The sequence below is a fragment of the Malaclemys terrapin genome, chromosome 7, assembly GCF_027887155.1.
Source record: "Malaclemys terrapin pileata isolate rMalTer1 chromosome 7, rMalTer1.hap1, whole genome shotgun sequence".
Classification (NCBI taxonomy): domain Eukaryota; kingdom Metazoa; phylum Chordata; order Testudines; family Emydidae; genus Malaclemys; species Malaclemys terrapin.
Window position 1 is genome coordinate 1,797,858 of NC_071511.1, and position 21,354 is coordinate 1,819,211.

General features: G+C 41.8%; 1 protein-coding gene across 6 annotated transcripts in view; it reads left to right on the top strand.

Annotated features, from left to right (window-relative positions):
- The window catches only part of PXK (PX domain containing serine/threonine kinase like), a 51,004-nt gene that overhangs the window by 11,065 nt on the left and 18,585 nt on the right, over positions 1-21,354 (top strand). For 4 of the 6 annotated variants that reach the window (XR_008445655.1, XM_054034541.1, XM_054034542.1 and 1 more), the window contains exons 3-10: positions 2,257-2,304; positions 10,375-10,561; positions 15,108-15,185; positions 15,773-15,846; positions 16,312-16,386; positions 18,938-19,042; positions 19,248-19,349; positions 20,513-20,674. Coding sequence is in view for 5 of the 6 variants with exons in the window: in XM_054034541.1 (XP_053890516.1) it covers positions 2,257-2,304; positions 10,375-10,561; positions 15,108-15,185; positions 15,773-15,846; positions 16,312-16,386; positions 18,938-19,042; positions 19,248-19,349; positions 20,513-20,674 (831 nt within the window). In the remaining variant the exon portion in view is untranslated. Of the gene's footprint in view, positions 1-2,256; positions 2,305-8,079; positions 8,148-9,733; positions 9,753-10,374; positions 10,562-15,107; positions 15,186-15,772; positions 15,847-16,311; positions 16,387-18,937; positions 19,043-19,247; positions 19,350-20,512; positions 20,675-21,354 lie in introns of those variants that run through there. The other 2 variants (XM_054034543.1, XM_054034545.1) reach the window with 2 other exon arrangements.

The following is a 21,354-nucleotide window of genomic DNA, read 5'->3' on the forward strand; positions in this document are numbered from 1 at the left end:
ATCTATATGCAAGTGTTTATAGATGGCATTTTGTTTTTAAATCTAAATTATGGGGTCTGAATAGTCTGCCAGAACCTGCCTTCCAGCTAGTAGTGGAACCATTGTCTTGTCCAGGCTATGCTGTAATAAAAATTGTTGGTGATGGTGGTGATGATGATGATGATATCCTGTAAAGAGCTTGTGAGCATCCACTGCTACCAGATAGACTTCCTGGGGAAGGTCAAGTTAAGTACTTCAAAATCATAGATTCAAAATTGTTGCTTCTAGGATGGGAAAATTGGAAGGTGTCTGCAAACACTGCTAATGAAGCTGCTCCAATATAATATTACAGCTCAGAAGCTGTATTGATGGAAGTTGAAGCAAGACCAATTCAGACTGGGAATAAGGGGTACTTTTTTTAACCGTGAGAGTAGTTAAGCACTGGAATAATTTACTAAGCATCGTGGGGCATTCTTAGTTAAGAATAAAATTGTCAGACACATAGAAAAACATAAACTGTTGAGCAATAGTCAACATGGTTTCTGTAAAGGGAAATCATGTCTTACTAATCTATTAAAGTTCTTTGAAGGGGTCAACAAACATGTGGACCAGGGGGATCCAGTGGACATAGTGTACTTAGATTTCCAGAAAGCCTTTGACAAGGTCCCTCACCAAAGGCTCTTACGTGAATTAAGTTGTCATGGGATAAAGGGAAGGTCCTTTCATGGATTGAGAACTGGTTAAAAGACCGGGAACAAAGGGTAGGAATTAATGGTAAATTCTCAGAAGGGGGGGTTAACTAGTGGTGTTCTCCAAGGGTCAGTGCTTGGACCAATCCTATTCAACTTATTTATAAATGATCTGGAGAAAGGGGTAAACAGTGAGGTGGCAAAGTTTGCAGATGATACTAAACTGCTCAAGATAGTTAAGACCAAAGCAGACTGTGAACTTCAAAAAGATCTCACAAAACTAAGTGACTGGGCAACAAAATGGCAAATGAAATTTAATGTGGATAAATGTAAAGTAATGCACATTGGAAAAAATAACCCCAACTATACATACAATATGATGTGGGCTAATTTAGCTACAACAAGTCAGGAAAAAGATCTTGGAGTCATCCTGGATAGTTCTCTGAAGATGTCCGCGCAGTGTGCAGAGGCGGTCAAAAAAGCAAACAATGTTAGGGATCATTAAAAAGGGGATAGAGAATAAGAATGAGAATATGTTATTGCCCTTATATAAATCGATGGTACGCCCACATCTCGAATACTGCGTACAGATGTGGTCTCCTCATCTAAACAAAGATATACTGGCACTAGAAAAGGTTCAGAAAAGGGCAACTAAATTGATTAGGGGTTTGGAACAGGTCCCATATGAGGAGAGATTAAAGACGCTAGGACTCTTCAGCTTGGAAAAGAGGAGTCTAAGGGGGGATATGACAGAGGTATATAAAATCATGAGCGATGTGGAGAAAGTAGATAAGGAAAAGTTATTTACTTATTCCCATAATACAAGAACTAGGGGTCACCAAATAAAATTAATAGGCAGCAGGTTTAAAACAAATACAAGGAAGTTCTTCTTCATGCAGCGCCCAGTCCACTTGTGGAACTCCTTACCTGAGGAGGTTGTGAAGGCTAGGACTATAACAGTATTTAAAAGAGAACTGGATAAATTCATGGTGGTTAAGTCCATTAATGGCTATTAGCCAGGATGGGTAAGGAATGGTGTCCCTAGCCTCTGTTTGTCAGAGGGTGGAGATGGATGGCAGGAGAGAGATCACTTGATCATTGCCTGTTGGTCCACTCCCTCTGGGGCACCTGGTATCGACCACTGTCGGTAGACAGGATACTGGGCTAGATGGACCTTTGGTCTGACCCGGTACGGCCGTTCTTAGTTCTTATTCTCTATCATTGGCAGTTCTTAAATTGAGATTGGATGACTTTCTAAAAGGTCTGGTCTAGGAGTCTTTTGGGGAAAGTTCTGTGGCCTGAGTTATTATACAGGATGACAAGCTATATGATCAATGATCCCTTCTGGCCTAGGGATCTATGAATCTTGCAAGATTAGATATCACAGTGAGCAACTCCTCTTTCTCTCCACTTGCTGGCATAGACTCATAGACAGCAGTGTAAACCCAGCAGTCTTGCATTTATACAGAGAAGCTTAGTGAAACCAAGATTGCAATAGGAATTGTTTCCCTCATGCTGTTTAGATTTTATGTTGCAGGATGTTTTGATAACTAGTGTGTTGCTTCAGTACTGCCTTTATGTTTTGCAGATTGTGAGAAGATACAGTGACTTTGATTTGCTTAATAGTAGTTTGCAGGTAAGATCCCCCTCCCCCGATATATAACTATAATTCTAACTACTATATTGTATTTTAAATACATTTGCTTTCTTTGTATACAACAATGAAGAGAACAGAGACAGCATCAAACTTACATGGCTGGAAATGAAATGACTTAAGTTTTAAAATTATAAACTGACATTTTTGAACAAGGAGAAATGCTGAGCTATTTTAGGTTTTACCGTGGGAAATGTTGGTTGTAACCTCTGTGTGACCAATTTCAATCTAAAGAGAGGAGATTGGCAGATATTGACTCTTTCCCCTCAGTAATGTGACTTGTTCTGGTTTGGTGTACTATTATTACCCCTTCTTTCTTTGGCTTTCACAAAACAGAGGCACATACTGACCTTCTTAATTCAGCACAGAAGTGCTATGTATCTCGTTATTGGTCTTCCTCTAAAAGCACTTCCAGATGCTGCTTATCATGTGATGGATTTCTGTATCATTGCAAAGCGTTCCTCAGTTAAACACTGAATTGACTGTGGGTTTTTTTCTTTTCTTTTTTTAGGACAGTAGTTTCTTTTAGTTTGCGTAGGAAAAGGCAAAGTGTGTGGGATGAGGGGCAAGCAGAACTAACATTTGCAGGAAGGATGCTTGTGGTTCCAGGATTTCTTAGTTTAACACCAGACAAATAACATATGAATTGAGCACTATTAGTATTTTAAGAATAGATTTGATCTGTCACTTTCTTCTTCTCCCCCCCCCCCCGCCCCCCCATGTAGTGTGACTACAGGACCTTAAGGCTGTTTCTGATTTTCATTTCCTTGTTGGTTTTAAAAACCTGACTACTTGGTGAAGTCTAGTGAACAAGAATGGGCAAGAATATTGAATTGTGCTCATGATAGGAGCAACATTAAATACAGAAGCAGAGATGACCGTGTAGAGGGTAGAAGATAGACTCGGGACGAAATTCAGACTCCATTTAAGCAGGTGTAACTTAATTGAGTTCTATGGGGGTTATCCACCAGGTCTGAATTTGCACTCAAGATTTTGTATGACCACTATTAATTGACCAACTTTACTTTCTTTGTCTTCTACAGTCCAATCCTACACTCCTTAATCAGGAAAAGCTCCCACTGTCTTCATTTGATCTAACTGGGAATTTTTCCTGAGTACAGAATCCAAAATTGGGCCCTTAATATACTGATACAGCATACAATGTTCATGACTACTCTGTTAGGTTGTGTATATCTTGGCATGTATTAGCTGTGTTCAGCTCAAACATGACTTCAGCAGGAGACGATTGGATTCCATCAGTTTTTCAGAAGAGAGCACATATGTGGGAACGGAGCAGTTTTAAAAACAACCCCCCATGAGCAGGAAAAGAAAATCCTTCTGAATGGACAAACCCTGTGACTTTCCCTCCTAGTCCTGTGTGTAGGCTGATAGTCACTGTTCTTTAAAATGCATACCACTTCCTAGAAGAGAGAAATGGAGCGTGCTTGTGACAAAATTGCTATCTACAACACCTCTGACTGGTAAAAAGCTGGTGTAATGTATTCTACAAAACTCTAACTGAATAATTGCACCATGGGGACACCTGAGGTAAAAAGAGATTGCTTGTGGGGAAGGAACAAGGCTGTTGGGGATTGTAACTATTTTTTGCATTGGCAGAAACATCTGGAATTATTCTTTTTGAGGTGGTGGGCAGATGCCCCAGCCAGGGCAGTCTCAGTTAAGCCCAAATGCTCATATTATGTTCAACTCATGTTTCCTCAGAAGCGGTTTTAGTAAATAACAGAAGATTGAAAAGGGTCAAAGTAATAAAAGATGCTTAGTAACAGACCTTCCCACTATCTGTAAGCTGGGAGGAGGGAGAACATATCCTCTAGGAGGCACAGCACAGAACTTGAAGCACAGTGGGAAGGAGCGGTCCCTAAAGTGACTTTAAGGCAGTGGTGTTTTTTTTTTTAATAATGGAGATATTTTGGAAGGGACCTTGAAAGGTCATCGAATCCAGCCCCCTGCCTTCACTAGCAGGACCAAGTGCTGATTTTGCCGCAGATCCCTAAGTGGCCCCCTCAAGGATTGAACTCTCAACCCTGGGTTTAGCAGGCCAATGCTCAAACCACTGAGCTATTCCCTCCCCCTCCCCCTCCCCTGCTTCTCAATCTTTTTTTCATTTGTGGACCCCTAAAAATTTTGAATGGAGGTGCGGACCCCTTTGGCTATTTTAGATGTAGTCTGTGGACCTCCAGGAGTCCACGGACCACAGGTTGAGAACCACTGCTTTAAACCGTATATTGGCTGCAGTGTTGTCAGGAATCTCTGCAGTGTTGGCTGCTGTGTAGCACTGCCCCCAACACATCCCTTCTAGCTCCGCCCTCTGTGCCAAGGCTTGTGGGGCAACACTCAGGGAAATGGGGCATATTAAGGTTATTTTTTCTTCCTCATGCTCCACTGAGTTATGTAAAATAACTCCAGCATTGCATACACATGTGTACACTTTCTAATTCCTTAAGAAGCACAGTCCCTAGTTCCTTCCAAAACTCCCAACAGCACCATCTTGTATAGAAATGTTCAGGCCCTGTGACTGACCTTGGGAATTTGAAAAAACAAGCTTAAACCCCTCCTGTAGAGATGGAAGCTAATTCAGAGTAAAATTGCCTATGAAACTTTTCTCTATTCCTGGAAGAGAGAAATGATGCTTCTCTCGGACTTAAAGCCATAAGCCACCCATGTTCTTTACTGACTCACTTAATTCTTGACCTGTTTGCCTGTTGCTTCAGGATGTTGTGCTTGGATGTCTTCCTGAGCTTGGAACTGTTGTGGATTTCTATGTTGTCTGTACTGCCTTATTACCGGATACTTCTTAAAAATAGCGAGGGCTGAGATTTTCAAAGCTGACTGACTAGAGGATTTAGCCACACCGCTCCCATTGAAATTATTGGGAGACTTGTGGCTAAATCTCCAAACTGCATTTGAAAATCTCAACCTGAGTCTCCTTGAGTGTACTGGATTGAAAAGCTTCTCGCAATCCATCCTATATATCTTCTTTTTACTTTAAGATTATTTAGTGTAGAAGTGTGGAAATTGTATGTCACGTGATCTCCATTTTGTTGAGAGAACTCCTCAGACCATTCTCTGCCAAGGGAGCAAATGACTTGCTGTAACAAGGCACTCTAAATTATCAACAGAGATTTCTAAGAAGAATGCTCTGGTTTGAAGATAAGAGTGTTAAAACATTGGCCCATCTCTGGCAAAAATCCCATTGTCTGCAGTGGGTGCTTTACTTCTCTATGTGCTGAATTAGGGCCCAGAGTAAGTATTCCCTCAGGCCCTAAAGCACATACATAAATCTTTGTAGGGTCAGGGCCTCACTGAGGTGCCTTTCCATAAATATGATCCCAGTCCCCCTTGTGATTTGGCAGGTGGGGTTGCAGAAGTCCAAGGTGAAAATACTGGGCTTGCCTTAAATAGTCAAATTTGTTTTTCTGAATCAAGGAACTAAATCTGCCCCAGGAGCATTTGGAGAAAGTTTGAAAATGGTCACCTAAAACTAGTCACTTCGCTGTAAAGCAGTGTCTAACCCTCAGGGGAAGAGCCTTATGACTGTGATCTGACATGTTTTTCTATGGATTGATTGCACTTCAGAAATCAGATGCATTTTCTGTTTAGAAGCTTTGCTGTAATTCTTTAATTTTGGCGGAATCTTGGTGCAGGTTCTCAGACTGACGTGTGTGTTTGCTTAGCCTGCAAGGGAGATGTGTTTTCCTCAAGTAGGAGGGTGAGCATGTGGGGAAATGCACAGTGGTTAGGATGCTTTGCATGCGTTCCAGTAACTTAAGACAGTCACACAACCTTATTTTTCCTACCAACATTTTGTCAGCTACTGATTCATAAGAACAGCCAGACTGGGTCAGACCAAAGGTCCATCTAACCCAGTATCTGTCAGTGGCCAATGCCAGGTGCCCCAGAGGGAATGAACAGAACAGGTAATCACCAAGTGATCCATTCCCTGTTGCCCATTCCCAGCTTCTACCAAACTGAGGCTAAATTAATGGAGATATCCCATCTCCTAGAACTGGAAGGGACCTTGAAAGATCATTGAGTCCAGCCCCCTGCCTTCACTAGTAGGACCAAGTACTGATTTTTGTCCCAGATCCCCAAGTAGCCCCTTCAAGGATTGAACTCACAACCCTGTGTTTAGCAGGCCAAGGCTCAAACCACTGAGCTATCCCTCCCCCCCAGCCATCCCTGTCCAATAGCCATTGATGGACCTATCTTCCATGTATGTATCTGGTTCTTTTTTGAACCCTGTTATAGTATTGGCCTTCACAATAGCCTCTGGCAAAGAGTTCCACAGGTTGACTGTGCATTGTGTGAAGAAAGACTTCCTTTTGTGTTAAACCTGCTGCCTATGAATTTCATTTGCTGACCCCTAGTTCTTGTATTATGAGAAGGAGTAAATAACACTTCCTTATTTACTTTCTTTGCACCAGTCATGATTTTATAGATCTCTATCATATTCCTCCCTCCTTAGTCATCTCTTTTTCCAAGCTGAGAAGTTCCAATCTTACTAATCTCTCCTCATGTGGAAGCCGTTCCATACCACTAACCATTTTTGTTGCCCTTTTCTGAACCTTTTCCAATTTTAAAATATCTTTTTGAGATGTTGTAACTGTGCCCCAGAGCATCACAACTGAGGACGCCAAATTCAGGACAAACTACTGAAAAATAGGGCTGATACACCTCAAGACTGGTGGCTAATCCCCCATAAAATAGACCAAACAAACAGCAAAAGTAAACTTATGTTTCACCACACTGGCTAACAAGTCAAAAAAGCGGTTTCCCTAGGCATTCAGTCCTTGTATTACCATTGAAAACAATAGAGAGATGAATGGTTCTTTAAAACCAATCTCTTCAAATAAAAGGTTCTTCTGATCCCAAAGGATCAACCACACACCCTGGTCAACATTCAACTTAGATCTTACCCAATAATCATGCTGATGACAATCCTTTAGTATCCAAAATCTAAAGGTTTATTCATAAAAACAAAGAAAGAAAGATTAGAGTTAAAATTGGCTAAAGGAATCAAATACATACAACAATTGCAAAGTTCTTGGTTCAGGCTTGTAGCAGTGATGGAATAAACTGCTGGCCAAAGTCAAATCTGTGGCTGCTTCCAAATCATTGGAAGGTTCTCAGTCCCTTGGTTAGATGCTCCCATTAATATATGTTCATAGCCAGAGGTCAGAGCAGAAAAGAGGCAAAATTGGGGGGGGGGGGGGGGAGAGTTTCCAGAGCCTTTTATAGCTTCTGCCATGTGGAGGAAAACCTACTGTTTCAAACAAAGCCCTCAGCACAGCTAGTGGAAAATTACAGCAGACGATAGTGTTTGGAGTCATCTGGGCAGGTCACATGTCCACGCATGAAGGTTTGGACATGTAGAAGCCACTAACTATACCCCAAGCAGCACTTTGCAGGACAGTCCATTCAGTGTAGTTGGGCGTCTCCCATGGTGCATCATCAATTAAGTGTTTCTTGATGACCCACTTAATTTGAATAGTGCCTCCAAGATGTGCTGGCTGACTACCTTGTGGGCGTTACCCCAGGAGCAAACATTTGAAATCCAGGTATAGAGCCAGTATTCATAACTTCAAATACAAAAATGATACATGCATCCAGATAGCATAATCCTAACCAGCCAATCATAACCTTCCATAGACCTTACATGCCACATTTTGTACAAAATATGTTGCAAATATATAACAGTGGTTGCAACAATGATCTATATGGTCCTATTTTAACTAGGTAACGACCGGATCTGCATGCAGTATTCAAGATGTGGGCGTACAATGGATTTATATAGAGGCAATATGGTATTTTCTGTCTTCTTATCTCTCCCTTTCTTAATGATTCCCAACATTCTGTTTGCTTTATTGACTCTGCTGTACATCGAGTGGATGCTTTCAAAGAACTATCCACAATGACTCCAAGATCTCTTTTGTGAGTGGCAACAGCTAATTTAGACCCCATCATTTTATATGGATAGTTTGGATTATGTTTTTCAATGTGCATTACTTGGCATTTATCAACATTGATAATGCCAGGGAGTGTGAAGGGAGGAGCAGGGAAAGGTTGAGGGCATTGTCTCCTCTCGCAAAAAGTGATAGTTTCCTCCAGCTTTTTAAACTGTCTCTATTTTTCCAACTGGTGGCAGTGAGAAATGAGGATGGCATAACCACCAAAAGTTCCCACCTTCTTTCCGCTTTCCGGGTTGAGCACTTGGAGGTGGTGTGGGGAAGTGTCCCCCCAGTGCCGTAACTGTTTTCTTTAGAAAAGTAGCTATTGTGCACACACAACGCTGTCGTACCGTCTCCTCAAGCCAAAGCTAGCCCTCACTTTGCTTTGCAGGTTCATAGGTGCACCGCAGTCCCTGAACCCCCTTGAAGTCTTCCCCTGTGACATCCAGCCTGTCACTACTCCCAGAAATACCAGGTTTGCTATCCCCAAGCACTATCCTTCCTCAGAGAAGGATAGGGGTGTCCTTAGGCTTTCTTCTCCTTATAGTCCCCAAAATGCATTATGTTCTTCCTAAAGTCAGCAACACACACACACACACACACACACACACTTGTTCTCTGGTGTGCTGAATTCATGTTGACTGCGTATGCAAATAGAGCTTCCATTGTTTGATTTGCATGTGAACTGGGGCAGACAGATGAATATACATCCTTTGTCTGATAGAAACCTGTTTGTCAACTCTGCCTTGATTCAGACGCTTTCAGGAATATATTTTATATGTGCCTGCAACTTCTGACATGGTATCTGTGCATACATTTCACAACAATATGGATGATCATTGTGATCCTGGCTTTCATTTAAGATCTTACATGATATTCTTTACAGATAAATGGTGGTGGTGTGCTAGGAGTAGCGAAAACAATGAGGAGTCCTTGTGGCACTTTAGAGACTAACGCATTTATTTGGGCATAAGCTTTCGTGGGCTAGGGTTATAGGCCACGAAAGCTTATTCCCAAATAACTTTGTTAGTCTCTAAGGTGCCACAAGGACTCATCATTGTTTTGGCTGATACAGACTGACCTGGCTACCTCTCTGATAGGTGTAGTGAGTTTGTCAGGCCTGTTAAGAGTTGCTGTTACAGAATAGGGAACCCTTTGCCAGCTGGCGCCATGGGCCTCTGTGACAGACACCTGGTTTCTTCAGGATTTCTCCCATGAAGGCTCAGTAACTGTCAGGCATCTGCTTTGATTTGCTGAACAGGGATGTGTTGGAAAGAATGGGTACAAAATAAATTATTTGTCAGATGATGTAAGAAGATCTAAATACTGTTCAACCTACACTTGTTTTTCAAACACAATCTTTTGATTTCTTTAAAATAATACCTTGCATTTCTGCAGCATCTTTCATCTGATGAGCTGTAAGTGCTTCATGAACATTAACTAAAGCCTCACAACTTGTAGGTAAGGAGTATATAGTGATCCACCACTAGAATAACAGCTCTACCTATATAATGTTACACAGCAAAAATTTTAGAATGGGATGTGAAGAATATCTCATATTATTGAACCTGCAAGTTAAAAGCCCTTACTGCCAGCTTCTTTAAGTCCCAATAATGGTAGTGGTTGAATTAGAAACTATTATCAATCTGTGCACAAGTTAAATAGGAGAGAAGACAGTTTGCCAAGAGCATATACTAGGATGCAATGTTGGTTTGTGCTATGACATAGGTATGCTGAGAAAGCACAATGCTTTATTCTCATTTTGTTAATGTGTCTCTTGCACTTAAATCTCCTGGCACTTTTGGTGGTGGTACATATACAAATCTCTACATTGTGAGATGAGAGTACATATCAGACTATTTCAGCGCTGTACAAACACAGAACTTAAAGCAAAATATCAATATAGACTTTCTGTATATTCACTTTTTAAAAATTACCTGGTTCTTAGAACTGCACAAAACTAGTGTTTGTGTTTTATGACTCAATTATTTACCGCCATGAGACATTGGAAGAGGAAGTGTTTGATATTATCTTACCTTTTTTTTTTTTTTTTTTTTTTTTTTTTTTTTTTTTTTTTAAAAAGATCTCGGCTCTAAGTCTACCTCTACCTCCCAAAAAGTTGATTGGGAATATGGATCGTGAATTCATAGCTGAAAGACAGAAGGGACTCCAGAACTATCTCAACGTCATCACTACCAATCACATACTGTCCAATTGTGAATTGGTAAAGAAATTCTTGGATCCAAACAACTATTCTGTAAACTATACTGGTAAGTGAAGGATTGTAAAAATGCAGTAATAAATTTACTTGCCTAATAGTTGCTGAGAAGGGTACAGGAGAAATTTACTCCTTCCTGATACAGAGGACCAGTCTCACCTTATAAATTGTGCATTAATCCTATTAAGGAGTGATACTGTGGCATAGAGCAGTGAATTTACTCTGAAGTTCCCACATGCTGTCTGTCATGAAGCAGATCTGTGCATTAACTGTACTGTTATCAAGTTTGCAGTTACCACAAAGAGTGGTCAGGATCAAGAGAATCCGTATGAGGGAATGTAACCAGGGGAAACATAAGATTCTACCTAGGGGCAGTTTAAACTAGTGTACCTGAGCTAGGGCAGTGAGCGAAGACACGCAGGGAAACGATTTCAGCTTTGCTGAGTACTTTGTGAAGCCCATGGTGCAAATTCCTCATGGTTTCTATAGAGACCCCATATATTACTGTGTACTGCTGTCGTAGCTCACAAATTCCTGCCCACTGCATCATGGGTAGCTGACATTTTCACAGGTAGCATTCTTCATGCCTAGCTCTGTGTTATACAGAGGTGGTGCATCTGTAATGGGGATACTAAGGCAGAGGTTGTGATTTGTCCAAGGGCACACAGTGAGCCATTGGGAATAGAATCCTGGAGTCCTGACATCCAGCCCCATGTCTAATTCGCTTTCTTTTAAGGTAGTCCTTTTCTAGAGTGCTGTATAGACTTTCTCATCCTTACGGGAACACGCGGGTGAGAGACGCTTACCCCTCTGTAAAACTCTTCCCATTTAACCAATAAGGGTGAGTGAATTTACCTAGGGTGTCAACTTTCCTTGCTTTCCTCTTCCAAATTCCTCCTTGAAACCCACCTCTGCCAGTAATCCCTCCTGTCTTCTTCACATTAGTAGTAACTGCTACACAGTCTTTTCCTGGGCTGCTGTCCAATGTCTTGTCCTATGTGTACAGTTTGACCTTACACATACAGCCATGGACTGGCATTTGGGAGATGTGGATTCTATTCTTTGTTTGACTACTGGCCTGCTGGATGGTCTTGGGCAAGTCACTTTATCTCTCTGTGCCTCAACTTTCTTCTCTGTAAAATGGGGATAATGATGTTTGCTTCTTGGTAAAGCACTGTGAGATCTACTGATGAAAAGCACTGTCAGAGACTTTAAAAGCAGCAAAGAGCCCTGTGGCACCTTGTAGACTAACAGACGTATTGAGCATGAGCTTTCGTGGACGAATACCCACTTCGTCGGATGCATGTAGTCATGATGATGATGATGATGATGACTACATGCATCTGACGAAGTGGGTATTCACTCACGAAAGCTCATGCTCAATATGTCTGTTAGTCTATAAGGTGCCACAGGGCTCTTTGCTGCTTTTACAGATCCAGACTAGCACGGCTACCCCTCTGATACTTGTCAGAGACTTGTGTATTATTGTATTATGGTTCTACTTTGATTTTAAATTCTTCAGAACAGGGAATGTGTCCTGATCTGTGTAACTTTGTGGCAATGCATAAATATGCATATGACCTGCTCTGATCCTGCACCTTGAGAAATGTTGGTAGGTGCATAGTATAAATTGGGAAGGTGGAAACATTGAAGTGTGCATGTGTATGGTTTTAATTCTAATCATAAATTGACCATACTGACTGACATTCTGGGAGCTCACCCAGCTTGTTAGGAACCAATCCTTCTTCAACATGGACTGCTGCTTCTGGATTTTGTATGTTTTTCCCCTTTCTCCATAGGCCAGCACGTAGCAGGCAAGTATGAAAGGAGGAAGAATTTTATGGTACCTGTCCAAACAAGATTTTCCTGTTGGACTTTCTAAACGTTGTTGTCCATACTAAAGCTGCTGGCAATAAATCCTTTTGTGGGAGACTAGGAATATTCTTCAGATCTTGTTGACTGAAAACTCTGTTCTTGCAGAAGATACTAAATGCAGAAAATTCTAAAAAAACAATGACAGCAGCTCTCAAACTTGTTCAGAGCTCTTGCTGATCACCTGTGGAGGAAGCTTGCTAGCCAAATGGTTCTGGCTTCTCTCCTTGGTTCTAACTTATCTTTCAGTAAAGAAAGCTGAAAACAGGACTGGCTCCAGGTTTTCTGCTGCCCCAAGCGGGGGGGGGAAATAGCCGATTGGCGGCAGCTCAGTCGCCTCGCTCCATTCTTCAGCGGCAGCTCAGCTCAAAGAGGAAGAGAGGGACTGAGGGACCCACCGCCGAATTTCTGCAGAAGACCTGGACATGCCATCCCAATAGCAGATGGAGTGCTGTCCCTTTGTATTGGCCGCCCCAAGCACCTGCTTCCTTAGCTGGTGCCTGGAGCCAGCCCTGGCTGAAAATATATTAAATATGCTCAATATTGCTTCCCCTTGTAAGTAATAGTTACAATAATAGTTGCCATGTTTAGCCCCATAGCAGTTAGGTAGCTTTGAAGGACAATGAGGGAGGTCCTCAGGATTGCAACTAGGAGGAGAAATGGCTTATGTGATTGCAGCTGGAAGGGGAGATGACCAAGAGGCACCCCCTCTGTTGGTGAACCCTAGATAGGGTGACCAGATGTCCCGATTTTATAGGGACAGTCCTGATTTTTGGGTCTTTTTCTTATATAGGCTCCTATTACCTCCTACCCCCGTCCCGATTTTTCACACTTGCTGTCTGGTCACCCTAACCCTAGACCTATAAGATGTGCCAGGTTGATGTAAAATGATAGCCTAATCCACCCCAGAAAGCTGCTTGGCTGCCTTTGTTTGAATTCTACAATTTATTCCTGTAGCACTAACCAATGGAAAACCATACCAGAGACAATGTATAGTTTCAATGCCCCTATAAACTGTGAAATGCAAACCTTTATTTTCGTAAAAGCACAACCTACCAAAGCAGAAACATGCTATTTATTTTTCATTTGTGTCCACGCTCTCCCTGAAATATCCTAGTGCAAGTGTGGCCAAACTGTGGCTTGCAGGCTGTATGTGACTCTTTTTCCAGTTAAAGTGCAGCTTGCGGAGCCCCCCCGCTTGCTACCCCCTTCTCCATCTACCTGACTTGGAGGGGTGGGAGGAGCTTGAGATACCTGCCCTACAGCAGGGGGGAGGGTAGGGGCTTATGCCCAGTGAGGAGGGGAATCATGGGGCTTCAGCCCTTTGGGGCACACTTGCTGGGGCTCAGGGCTTCACAGCAGGAGTGGGGCTGAGTCCCCTCAGGCACGCCCCAGCTTTCGAACTTCTGGAGATTGTCCTATACAGCTCTGCGGGTTAGTAAATTTGGCCAGTCCTGTCCTAGTGTCTGCTGTCTCTGCATACAGTGAACTGCCTTTCCCTAAACCTTCTTTGACATTTATGTTAAGCTATGGAGGAGACCTAAAATGTAAGTAATACATTAAAATATCAGCTCATCTAGTTACCACTGAACAAATAGTGGCGATCCTGTAAGAAGTATTCTGACATCCATATTAATTCAGAGCAAGTTCATCAAGATTACTGTTACAGCAAGTACCAGGGGAATTAATAATGATAAAGTCACTGCCTGTGATCTTGGCAGACCCCATTAGTGTGGCATTACTTTAAGTTACTGTGGTACCAATAAACAATGACTGTTGCACCATTTTTCTCTTCTCCAAGCACGTTTCCACAAATGGTCACAGGAAAATAATACACAACAGGTCAAATAAAATCTAAAACCCTGCATCCTTATTCACTCGCACTATTTGTCCCTGTCAAGATCAGTGACATTAGAGAAGTTTCATTGTTTGCCTGCTTTCCCTAATGATTGTTTCTCTTAAATCCCCTTATGAACTCCTAACAGAGTTGCCTTTCCAGCTGTGGGGGAGTGTTGTCTGTCTCAAGTGATCTGGACTGGTTTCATTTTTTCATAATTGCTCGCTGGATGCTGCCAGCAGAATGTCTGCAGGGAAGGAAGTGCCTTTGCACTAGTCAGCCCCTGTTACTCTGCAGGAGCAGAGCAGCAAGAAGTAAAATAAATAGATAAATTCTAGGACTGGAAGGGATCTCGAGAGGTCGAGTCCAGTCCCCTGCCCGCATGGCAGGACCAAATACTGTCTAGACCATCCCTGATAGACATTTATCTAACCTACTCTTAAATATCTCCAGAGATGGTAATGGCAGAATTAATGTAAGGTTTTAAAATTTGGCATAAAGGTGAATAACAAAGAAATGTCCTGTTGTGAGGCAGACCAGACATGGGGAAATCCAAACCATGAGCTTTGGATCTGGATCTGAACTGTCTCTGGGGGTGTCTTGGATCTTGTGGCTTAGGCCCGTTTCTAGTGCAGAGGAAATGTTAGCGCATGAAGTTTTGTGTTCCCTAAGCCAGCTGATTTACACTCTTCTCTTGGAAGATCTAAACTACTTCAGGTTAAAAGCTCAAACACTTTTTAGCCATGTTTTGTGACTTACTTTAATAGAAAAAACAGTTTTGCTGCCTTGTTACGTGTGAAGCAAAGCCTAAATCCCTGGAGTTTGCTTCTGACTCTGAACATTCAGCAATATGTGTATAATTAACAGACTTTTAAAAATCTCTTTGCAGAAATTGCCTTACAGCATGTTTCGATGTTCTTCCGGTCGGAGCCAAAGTGGGAGGTGGTAGAGCCACTAAAAGATATAGGTAAGAAATGGGCAGTTTGGGTCTCTGGTCAAGGAGAGACATGGCTGCCATGTTACTGTTCTGGTGGGGTGGGGAGGGGAAAGGAGAGGGGGTGTCTCTCTTTGTGAAGGAGACTTAATTAAAATGGAGAATTATGGTGGCAGTTTGAGCCAAGTTAGAAGAGCACTATCATTATGTATATGGAACTGAATTTGATGAAGAATTTGGAGTCTTACCACTGATCATACTAAGCATTGAAACCTTAAATTATGTATAAAGAACAGGAGTACTTGTGGCACCTTAGAGACTAACAAATTTATTAGAGCATAAGCTTTCGTGGACTACAGCCCACTTCTTCGGATGTACTCCTGTTCTTTTTGCGGATACAGACTAACACAGCTGCTACTCTGAAACCTTAAATTATGTATGTATCTTTCCACATTGACATAATTTTGGTATGTGTTGGTATAATGCCCTAGTGATGGAGATCTTTGTAAATCTACAAGAATTTTCTTATTGGAGAAGCATAATAGAGAGTGAGCCCATAAACCCTACCATGATTCAGTAGCTTTTTTAAAAACAAAAATGAAAACTTTTTTTCCTTCTAGGTTGGCGAATACGTAAGAGGTATTTCTTAATGAAGAGTAAGAATCAACCAAAGGAGCGACTAATGTTAAGCTGGGTATGCTTGGATCTTAAATTTCATCCCACTTTCAGGTTCTTCAAGATCACTATAAATGAACTAGTCAAAGCAGCATTATAAAACCCCTCTGTGTGGTTGCCTTCATCCCCAACAAAAGTAATAAATGTTTTGAGTTCATCCTCAAGATCTTATTTTAGTGAAGCCTAACTTCATAGTGTTTTATCAGATCTTGCCTGTGAATTACAGAAACATGTAAACTTGGGTGCTTGGGATCCAGCTCTAAGTGGCAGTGTGAACCACTTGTGAGCTAGTTTAGCTTTTAGAATTTTTCTTTTCATAATGTATAAAGCATTACCTTGCATTGGAATTTGCCCTCTTTTACTCTAGAGGTAAATTTTTAAGAAGCAGCTGTTTTAGTAACTTGTGAGCAAACTAAGTGAAAATCCTTCCATCTTTTTCTGTATATTAGTCAGCTGATGCCTTACTGTTTGTATTCATTTCTAGGCTGACTTTGGCCCTGATAAATACTTGTCTGATAAAGACTTCCAGTGCGCTGTGAAACTTCTTCCTTCTTGTTCTGTGAGTGTTGCCTTGCTGACTCTTAAACTGAGCCAACCCAAAACTAACCCTGATGAGGACTAATCCTGAAAAAGTGTATGCAGTCGAATATAAAAATATTGTGTACTGTTATAAAACTGCTTTCATCTGAAGAGCTCAAAGCCTTTGCAAACACTAGTTAAGCCTCCTGCACCCTGGTGAGGTAATATGTAATCACCCAGGAAAGTAGCAGTACCAGAAATGTCAGTCATGGCGGCTGTGTTTTTTCTCTTCCTAGCTTTCCATAATACTTTGAGTTAGCATCAGCTTGGATTGTAAATGTCCAAGATTTTCAGGCTCTCACAATAGTGCTGTCTATACATTTAATTGTTTAACAACTCATCAGATGTCCTGAGGATCTAATGGATATCCGTGAAATGTGTTTTGATCCTCTGTGCTCTGTCTGCAATCTGTCAGTAGCCTGGAGGCAGTGCTCTTATTTCCGATGTTCCAGGGAACACCACATGGCAGGATCCAATCGTAGTAACTCTATCTGAATAAGGAATGGTATCTGCTGACCCCAAAGGGAGTCCTGTGCAGCCTGTCTCCGCTTTCAGACTCTCTTGCTTTTTGCTGTCACCTTGGGGCTAATTCTTACAGCCAAGTTTTAAATGGGAATGGTTGTTTTTTCCAATCCTGCAAGCAAAGTTGTCAGCAGAAAGTAAATAGTGCCCACTTGCACTGAGTTACTCTAGTGAGTGATATTAATTTCTGAAAAGGTTATGAAACTAGTGCTGTGAATTCTTAATCTTGAACTACCTCATATGCAAATCTAGGGTCTGAGCCCACAAACCCATGAGTAACTTTATCCAGCATAAATAGAGACAAAGTGGCTCAGGTAATATATTTTATTGGACAAATTTCTGTTGGTTAGAGAGACCAGCTTCTGACCTTACACAGAGCTCTTCTTCAGGTCTGGGAAACTTAGACCTTGTCTCTGCTACAAATTACTTCAGTATAACAGATGATTAATCAACACCCCTGAGCAAAGTGAGTTATACTGACCTAAGCACCAGTGTAGACAGCGCTATGTTGGCTGGAGAGCTTCTCCCACTGACATAGTTACTGCTTCTCATGGAGGCAGGAATCATTAAGCTGACAGGAGAGCTCTCTCCCATTGGCTGAGAACGTCTTCTCCAGAAGCACTACAGTGGTGCAGGCTGTAAGTGCTCTAATGTAAACATAACCACATTTGGTGTCTCAAAGGTGAACACAAGATGGAACAGATGGTTTAGCATAAATAGTTAATACATATTTCAAGGGACCACTCAAGGTGACCTGGCCCATTAATACTCCTTCAGTCATAGGGAACATAACAGGCCACTTCATTTTAACATGTATTTCAAGGGACCATTCAACTACTTACTTACACTAAACGATCTGTTCCATCTTGTATTTAGCTGTGAGACATTAAGGGCAGGTCTATGGTACAAATGTACATCCATGCAGCAGCGCTGCTGTAGTGTGTTTGGTGAAGACAATCTAAGCCAATGGGGGAGAGCTCTCCTGTCAGCTCAATGACTCTGCAAGAGGCAGTAGCTATGTGAGTGGAAGAAGCTGTCCCGCCATCACAGTGCTGTCTATATGGGGGGGTTCAGGTTGGTATAACTACATTGCTCAAGAGTGTGGATTTTTCATACCCCGGAGCGACCCAGTTATACCAAAGTAAGTGTGTGGTGTTGACCAAGTGTGAGTAAGTTTCCCAGATCTGAAGAGCTCTGTGTAAGCTCAGAAACTTGTTTCTCTAACCAACAGAAGTGGGTTCAAATATAAGAGATTACCTCAGTCACCTTGTCTTTCTAATCTCTTGGGACCAACACAGCTACAGTAACATCTTATGCAGCATAGTCCCATTAAACTCCCCTTAAAGTTACTCACAGGCATGAGTGTTTACAGGACTGGACCCTTAATCTTTTTTATCAACACGCTAGTGACTGCAGTGTAAGAGATCATGAGAAAGAGAGCAGGTAATGAAGTTTGCAACTTCCTAACTTCCCCTGATGCCCACCAAATTCCCCTGTGCTTGGTCACCTCCAGTTGGAGTACATCTGTTTTATCATATGTGGGCAGGGGTGTGCACGGGGGGGGGAGGGGGGAGGGCAAGCAGGGGCCTGGGCACCCCCCCAATAATTGGAGGGGGCAAAGCAAGCTCCTCCAGCCCCAGGGCTGCGGCAGGAGCACAGAACATGCTGCTTCAAATTCAGTTAGATTTAAATTCCTGTGCACGTCCCTGTGTGTGAGTTACTAATTTAGGGCCTGATCCAGCTGTTACTGAAATTAGTAATAAGATTCCTGTCTACTTCAGTGGAAGCTGAATAAAATCCTTGCTATGTTTGCCCTTGGTTAAGACTAAAGTAATGGTCCGTTAAGCAGATGTGACTACAGACTCTGGCTTGTCATTTTGATAAACAAATAATTCAAATGCATGATATTACTTCAGGATATCTGTTCTCTAGTAAATGAATCTAGCATGAATTTACTGTAATCCACATTAAGATGTATGAATCTTCTTAATAGCTTCTTCTTTTGGCAGCATCCCTACATTTACAAAGTCACTTTTGCCACAGCCAATGAATCCTCGGCACTGGTAATTAGACCATTCAATGAGAAGGGAACACTAAAGGACCTTATCTATAAGGTACTGTACAATGGCACTGATTTTTAGCAAAATGCTCTGCCATGTTTTTTTACTTTATGGTCTTTAGAGTGTATATTAATAATAGTATAAAGAGTTTTTTATGTTGAGTAAATCGAGTACTTAAGTTTTCTTCTTTATAATTGCTTAGTACGAGCATGGCATTTTATATGTTCATTAATAGCTGTGTACTTTTTTTTTAAAAAAGGCAAAACCAAAAGACCCATTCCTGAAGAAGTACTGCAATCCCAAAAAAATTCAAGGTCTTGAACTTCAGCAAATAAAAACATTTGGGAGACAAATATTAGAGGTAACTCCTTTTACTGTCTAAAATGCATTTGTGACTAAAGGGTTAATATCCTCATAACTAACGGCTTGAAAATCTCCTAATTAACAGCTTGGATTATTCTAATGGAAGGGAGTTAAAAATGTTGTATCCTTTTGAAGTTAGTTTATTTTGTACATTTGGCCACACTGTGTGTAGTCAGTTCAGTGTAGTCCCCTATATAGTTAGCAGGGCCGGCTCCAGGCACCAGCGGAGGAAGCAGGGGCTTGGTGTGGCCAATTCAAAGGGGCGGCACTCCATCCGGTATCGGGGCGGCACGTCCGGGTCCTCAGCGGAAACTCGGCAGCAGGTCCCTCATTCCCTCTCTTCCTCTTTGAGTTGCCACCAAAGAGGAAGAGGGGGGGACCCGCCGCCGAACTGCCGCAGAAGAAGTGGCACGATTGAGCTGCTGCTGAAATGCCACCACTCTTTTTGCTGCTTGGGGTGGCAGAAAAGCTGGAGCCAGCCCTGATAGTTGGGTCTCCATCCTGCAATTGGATCCTTGTGTGCAGACCATTATCCTGGCATGGAGCCCCCGTTGTGATGTAACTGGCGCTCTGCACCTGTGCAGAGCCTGCCCACGTGGATCCATTTGCTGCGCTGGGGACTAAGTTAACTACCTTTTTTTCTTGCCGGAAAGACCCATAAATATAGACAGGAGTAGGGATCCATAAAAGCACTAATAAGGGTAACTTTTGAAAAAATCAGGCTCTAGTACTTAAAAGGGTGCTCCATCAGAAACTGGAATTTTTCCGAATCAGTAAATTTTAAAGAAAAAATTAAAGTCAGCAGCATCCTTTTAAATCTCTACTTCTGATTGAAGTGGGTAGAGGAAACAGTTGTTAGAGAGGAATGTGAGAACATGAACCTTTAGCGCCTGATGGGTTGGGGAAACCACCAGGTGAGGTCTAGGGAGGAGTGATATCATACAGGTGGTGCCAGTCCCAATCTGAATGAAGAGCTGTAGAAGGTGGCTTGACTCTGTGACCATGTGGCTAGAAGATGGGAGCTGAATGGGGGAAAATGAAAGATCCAGAGTCTGGGGAGCTGGTCCATCCATTGTGCAGTCTTTTAAGTACACTTCAAACATTATCTGACAATCGTCCAAACAGATGTCCTCACAGTGACACTTTTCGCTGATCTTTCAGGTATTAAAATTTTTGCATGAAAAAGGATTTCCTTATGGGCATCTACATTCCTCCAACGTGATGTTGGACGGTGATACGTGCAGGTTGCTGGATCTAGAGAATTCCTTGCTGGGACTCCCATCCTTTTATCGATCGTATTTTACACAATTTCGGAAAATTAATGTAAGTCACTTAAAATATAAAGCAATAAATAGATATTTCCTACGTGAAAATCATCGTAGAGGTGATAGTAAAACAATTTGTACTTGACAATAAGATATTACAATAGTTTATCAACCCTGAAAAGTGACCTTAATGCTGTTGTAGAAAGTACGACTTCGGTAGGCATCTGCTCAAGTTAGCATATATCTCTCTGGAATGAAATAGAGAATGTTCTCTAAGATGGATGGACTAGAGACATTATGTAGATGTCTGGCTCTTGAAAACTCATAAGTTGGGCAGGGGTTGGTGCAGGTTATTATTTCTCAGCTGTTGATTTGCACATCAACAGTAGACTGTGTCTACAGAGAAGCTAGACCTAACTTCCCCTCTGTTGGGAAATCTGCCCTGTTGTAGAACTTGCAAGTGTTTAACTGGTATGTTGCCTTGCCCTCAAGTACTCATTGTAATAAATTACATAAGGTATCACATGGGACAGCTGCTGACCTTGTTCAACAGTTGTACTGAGTTGCCAAAGAAACTTTCAAAAGTTCACGGTTATATTCACTGTCAGTGCCATCAAAACTTACTAAAGTCTTAGCCAATAAGTGCAGCCACAGATATGTCTGCTACTAACATAAATCTAAAAGCCAGTGAACATCCTCTATTAACACTTAGTTCACTATGCTAAAATTAAGCCAAAT